The sequence below is a fragment of the Bradysia coprophila genome, chromosome X, assembly GCF_014529535.1.
Source record: "Bradysia coprophila strain Holo2 chromosome X, BU_Bcop_v1, whole genome shotgun sequence".
Classification (NCBI taxonomy): domain Eukaryota; kingdom Metazoa; phylum Arthropoda; class Insecta; order Diptera; family Sciaridae; genus Bradysia; species Bradysia coprophila.
The window spans coordinates 924,029-930,572 of record NC_050737.1 but is presented as its reverse complement, the minus strand read 5'-3'; the positions used below and the strand labels follow the sequence as shown (position 1 = coordinate 930,572).

Genomic DNA, 6,544 nt, shown 5'->3' with positions numbered 1-6,544 from the left:
CATCTCTAGTCGACGGAATAATACATTTAACTATCAACAGAGTAAAAACCTGTTTTTCTGGAAAAGTTTCTAGATCCGTAGGCCCATCTTTGAACTTAATCTCGGGAATTCCATTCTTCGTCGATTAAAAAAAATAATAATCAAAATCGGTTTTATTTCCATAAGATCGGGGGAATAAACAGTTTTGAGATATCGTAAACAAAATTAAAATTGACGAATTTGCCGACCACAAAAATATGTCCTCGATTTAAATGCATTTTTTATGCATAGGAAAATAAGACAGGAATATTTTTCTTATAAGAAAGTTGAACTTTGTAGTTGCAATGTCAATAAGATGATATACGTGGTATTGTTTAGTGAAATTCATTTAGCGCAAAGAAACTGCGAGACAAATATTATGTTCCTGCCTTCTTTTGCTATGCATAAAAAATGCATATAAATCGACGACATATTTTTGTGATCGGCAACTTTGTCAATTTCTATCTATTTTTCAATGACAAAATCATTTTTTTTGCATTTTTGACTTTTTTTAAATGTTAAAATTAAATCTATTTTGAAAGTGTTACACTAAAAGCAAATAAAATGCCGACAATTCATGGATTACTTCGGAGGACAAAACAGTTTTGAGATCTCGACAGATATTTGTCTTACATGAAAGTTGGTCGCATAGTGCCTGTTGGTTGAGATTTGAATAAAACATCTCGTTTCTATTAATGCTGAACGAAGAATGATTTTATTTTACAAGTTTTTCTATGTTACAATGATTCGGTATGCTTTGTTCCTTTCATTTCAATTGCCCACTTTGATTATGCTGATCGACGGTGTTTTCCACATCAACATCCTCCAACCCTTCGGACAGATTGATTTTAGCGATTTTCGAAATCGGCCGAGTATAGCTTCGCCTGTCGTTGCCGATGATAGTGTCCACTTTGACCGTTCGTACGATGCCCCTTTTGTCTGGAAAAACTTTCGTTATGATTCCTTTGGGAAAACGTCCACGGATTTCATTTTCGTCAACGATTCGGACCAAATCGCCCACTTTCAGATGAGGGTTGTCGCGACTATCCGGCCATATTGCTCGTTTGATAAGCGATAGTCGATATTCTTTCACCCATCGATACCAAAATTCGTCCGCGATTTTGTGTGCCAGTTTCCAAGTTTGTGTCGGCCGAAAATTGTATTCCATTTTGACATCGTATTGAGAGTGGTTGGTTCGAAGTAGTATAATGTCGTTCGGTGTAATTGCCTTTATGTTGAAGTCGTCAACGTCAGATGATATGTAAGTCAACGGTCGATTGTTCACGGTGTTCACCACTTCGGAGATGGCTGTCGATAGGACTTCAAAACTTGGAAATTTCGTTTCTATCAATGCATTCAGTCCTTCCTTAACTGATCGAACCATACGTTCCCAGGCCCCACCTCGATTTGGTGCTGCTGGACAGTTGAATTTCCATTCCACTCCTCTGACTGACAATTTGTTAAGTATTGTTTCATGGTCCAAATTTTTGACGAATTCAGTCAACTCGTTATCCGTTCCTACGAAATTGGAACCATGATCGGAAAATACCTTCCTCGGGACACCCCGAATATTCATGAATCGTGTAATTGCCATTATTGCTGAATTGGTGTTGAGTGACGATGCCAATTCGACGTGAATTCCTCTTGTGGTTAGGCAGGTAAAGAGTGAACCCCAAACTTTTTCATATCGCCGTCCATACTTTACCATCATTGGGCCGAAGTAGTCCACACCAGTGAACGTAAATGGAAATTCACATTGCTCGGAGCGTTCCTTAGGGATGTCACCCATTTCCACCAGTTTGACTTTCGGTTTCTTTACTCTGCACATCATGCACGACTTGAATGATTCTCGTACTGTTGTTCGACATCGAGGAATCCAAAATTGTTCTCGTAGATGGTTAATGACTGTGTCGACTCCTTGATGTAAATTGATTTCGTGATACCACTGTATGAGCAGCTTTGTGAATCGGTGGTTTTGAGGCAATATAATTGGGTTCGTTCCTGGAATACGACCACGCATGCAGATTACGCCTTCACTGTTGATGTACGGACTGAGTGGATAAAGGCAGCTCGACTTCTTTACGACGCTTTTCGTTTTCAAATCGTGGATCTCTCGTGAGTAACAATCGAACTGAGCTTTTTTGTACCAAAGAGTTTCGGCGCGTCGTATATCGTGTACCTCAATCGATAAATTTCCAGGTCGATTCTTCTTCGTCAATTTAAGTGTGTTGACCATTTTTAGGACGTATGCGGTAGCACGTACCAATCGATTGTATTTGGAGAATCGATTGACGTCTGGCATAGAGTGCCCTGGATGTTCCAAACTGATCGATGCAATTACTTCCTCTGGTGGCAGCAATTCTTGATGGAACATTACAATTTCGGCTTTTTTTGGCTGAGGTGGAGTGAAATTTGGCCAATCGGATTCCGGCCAGTGTAAAAATTCGGGTCCATTGAACCATGTTGCAGTTTTAGACAAATTAACTTCATTTGAGGTTTTCGTTGCCAGATCCGCTGTATTAATGTCTGTAGGAATCCAATACCATTCCTCTCTTTCGGAGCAGTCAAGAATTTTTGATACACGACTGCCGATAAATGGACCTAATTTTTGGTTCGTATTAATCCATCCAAGTACGAGGGTTGAGTCGACCCAGAAGAATCGCTTTTTGATTGGAATTCCCAATTCCTTTTCGATTGTGTCAGTCAGCTGACTACCAGAAACTGCTGCTTGCATTTCAAGGCGTGGAACCGTCAATGGTTTCAGTGGTGCGACTCTGCTTTTCGCTTGAATAAGTGCAACATATATTTTGTCGACCATTTCGACACGGATGAATGTCATTGTGCAGTATGCGTTCTCGCCAGCATCGGAAAATGAATGCAGCTGAATGTTCGTAAAAACACAAACTTCTGGAAAGTAGCAACGGGGAATGCGTACTTGTTGTATTGATTTGGTTTCGTTTAGCCATACGACCCATTGTTCGAATACTTCCTTTGGTGCTTGATCGTCCCATCCAATTCCTAGCCGCCATAGCTCCTGGTAAATTATTCTCAGCTTGATTACTAATGGCGCCATCACACCGAGCGGATCGAAGATACTCATCAAGAATTTCAGCATAAGTCGCTTTGTTGGGACAGTTTTGCCGTTCAAAAGATCTTGGTTGAATTTCTTGAAGTCCAGATCGAATACTAATTCGTCGTTTCTGAAGTCCCATTTGAGTCCCAACATTCGAACGTCATCGACTTTATCATGATTAGGCAATCTCATTTCTTCCGGGATACGTCGCATGAATTCATCTGAGTTCGAAATCCATTTTACCAGTTTGAATCCGCCCTTTTCGTGCACTGTCGTAACGTTTGATGCAAGCGTGACTGCTTCTTCGACTGTATCAGTAGAATCAACGTAATCGTCGACGTAATGCTGTTTCACAATTGCACGTTCAACGCCGGGAAATTCCTTTTCGTAGGTCTTTGCATTTTCGTTTTTTACGTACTGCGCACATGACGGTGATGAATTAGCTCCAAATATCATTGCCTTCATTCTAAATACGTCAGGTGCTCTATTTCTATCCTTCCCTCGGAATAGAAATCGTTGACTGTTTCGATCTTGAATACGAATCTCAACTTGATGGAACATTTCGGTGATGTCGGAATTCATCCCAATCGGTTTCAAGCGTGCTCGCCAGATAACTGCCAGCATTGATGGCACCAAGTCTGGACCTTGAAGCAGTAAATCGTTTAGCGAATACTCACCCGCTTTAGCCTTTGCGTCCATGACCCAACGAAATTTCCCTGGTTTGTTTGGGTGGTATGCATCGAAGTGAGGTAGATAATAAGTGTTTGCAGTTTCTTTCATATCATCTCCAGTCAGCTTTTCTGCGTACCCCTTTCTCACGTAATCTTGCACTCGTTGAATGTATTCGTCGGCGAACTTTTCGTTGCGATCCATTTTCTTCTCAATCAAGTGTAAACGTTTCATCGCCATTTGTTTGCTTTCTTCCGTTGGAAATTTCTGGTCCGGATTCTTGTACAGAAGTCCAATTTCGAATTTGTCTCCAACTTTCTTCATTGTACTTCGCATGATATTCAATGCAGCTTCGTCCGCTTCTGACAATTTTTCGGTCTCCGTCTTTATACCGAAATCCTCAATTTCATATGACTTTCTGATCAGATCGCTCAAGTTCTCTTCTTTTTCTGTTTCCCAAATGTTGTGTGCACATACATGAACGGCTAATGTCGATTCCGTTACTTCGTGTTCATAGATAGGTCCATGGATCGTCCATCCTAGACGAGACTTACATTTGATTAGTCCATTGATCCGGTGTTGAACTGTTTTCAATGATACAGTCAATTGTCCATTATTCGATCCAATCAATAGTAACGGTTGAACGTTTGAAATAGCTTGTAGTTCTTCTCCACGCAGATATGGATGCAGTTTCAAAATCTGATTGACGTCGAATTTTTGAGATGGTAGCGCCAAATTCTTACCCGTTCGTATGTTCGTTAGATCGTAGAACTTTCCAATTTGATTTGCCGGAGACACAGTTACACTTACGATTCGTGACTCGTTATCTGTCCGGACGATATCATTTGTCCAACGGTATGTAATAGGACTAGTCGCTCCTTCCAAACCCAAATCGTTTGCTAAATCCTCGTCCATCATTGTTGCTGTTGAACCTTCGTCGAAGAATGCTGGAACGATCATGGTTTTCAATGGACCTTTCAAAACGACCATCGCTATCTTCAGCAGAACATCACTTGTTTGGATGCAGCGGACTTCTTTGACGTTATTTTCGGTATTTTGAACGATGTTGACTTGGGCGTTGTCGGCATGCAATATATCAGCATGATCTTTGTTACACTTGGAGCATTTCGGCAATGAATCCTTTTTCCGACAAACGCTAGCTTGGTGTCCTTTTCTGAAGCACATGAAGCAAATACTATTTTGCCTGACGAAATCTCTGCGCTTGTCGATTGTTAGCTTTTTGAAGTCGTTGCAATCTTGTAAATAGTGTCCAACTGCTCCTTTGCATTTATGGCACCATTTTTCTCTTTTTGTTGGTAGCGAATCAATAGCCAGGACTGTAGCTTTGCTTGATTTCTTCATAACGTCCTTTACCGACAACCCAGCAAATTGTGCATCTAATTCGTACTTGAACCAATCGCCTAAAGCTTCGATATTTACCTTTGTCCGTCGTCGCAATAATTCGGCCTTGAAATGGATCCAGAAATTCTTCGTGGTAGGTGGCAATTTGTCCTCTAGATTTACTAGCAATTCGGGATTATCCAGATAGTTATGAGCTCTCATGTTGTTAATCGTTGTTACAGCACCAAATAGCTTACTGTAGAAGAGCTTGAATTGATGGATGTTTTCTTCTTTCATGACTGGTAAGCTGCGTAATTCTAGCACCAAGTGTTCCAAGATCCACTCGCGGCGACCAAAACTCGTTTCCAAATGCGAAATGATTTGCTCAATGTTGTCAGGCGACGTTAACAGTGTTTGCACACTTGTTCGTGCTGCTCCCGTAAGTGCCTTATTCAAGCGACGCAAATTTCGGTTCGGTGTGATTTTGAATTCTTCGGTTGATCGTCGAAATTCGCTAATAAAGTTAGGCCACTCCAAAACAACATCTCCGCTGAATATTGGAAGGTCTTTGGCTTCCTTCATTTCCAGTGCCTTGAAAGCTGCGATCAACACATCGTTGTGAACAGAAGTTTCGAATTGGTTCTGGCGTGTGCTCTCCAGATTTTGTTGATGACGGCAGTTGCCGAAATGAATCGGATCTTCCATATTGTTTATCCATTCCCTTACGTTTCTTTTACGCTGGTCATATCCCAGTGGCTGCATAATCGGATCATCCGCTTCTTCAAGTTCATCGTCGATACTGGACATCGCGTCTTCTTCTTGCTTCAGATCCATTTTCAACTGCTTGTTTCGTAAAAGGAAATCTTTCTTCCTTTTTATCTCCATCATTTCGAGTTCATGGAGCTCCGCTTCAATTTCCATGGTTTCTTTTATATGTTGAATCTCTCTTGTACTACGTCTGCTCATCTTTGAACCGCTTTTCGACAAGACAGACTTAGCATATTTCTTTGACTGGATCACAGTCTTTTCAATGGTTGTTTGATCCCCGATCCCAATTGCACCTTCATTAGGTTGGTTTTCCACGGTACTGTTGCCTCCAATTGCACCATCTTCAGATCCGATATTTTCAATTCGAATATCCGGAAATCCAAAACGTGATGGAGGTACTCCTTTGTTTGAGCGTTCGCTCTTACGTTGAACGCCTTTACTATCCATAGTGATTCGTTAGTTGACTCGAAGGACCATTAATGTTGGTTGAGATTTGAATAAAACATCTCGTTTCTATTAATGCTGAACGAAGAATGATTTTATTTTACAAGTTTTTCTATGTTACAATGATTCGGTATGCTTTGTTCCTTTCATTTCAATTGCCCACTTTGATTATGCTGATCGACGGTGTTTTCCACATCAACAGTGCCAGCCAAAGAATGACAATATTATTTG

The 6,544-nt window shown here is 40.9% G+C and overlaps 1 protein-coding gene across 1 annotated transcript; it reads right to left on the bottom strand.

Annotated features, from left to right (window-relative positions):
- Positions 1 to 784: 784 nt before the first annotated feature.
- On the bottom strand, positions 785 to 6,316 carry LOC119085658. Its single transcript, XM_037196105.1, has one exon. The coding sequence runs from the start codon at positions 6,314 to 6,316 to the stop codon at positions 785 to 787; it is 5,532 nt and encodes a 1,843-aa protein (XP_037052000.1).
- Positions 6,317 to 6,544: the final 228 nt, after the last annotated feature.

Coding starts and splice junctions, on each gene's coding strand:
- LOC119085658 (XM_037196105.1), bottom strand. CDS start 6,316: ATGGATAGTAAAGGCGTTCAACGTAAGAGCGAACGCTCAAACAAAGGA.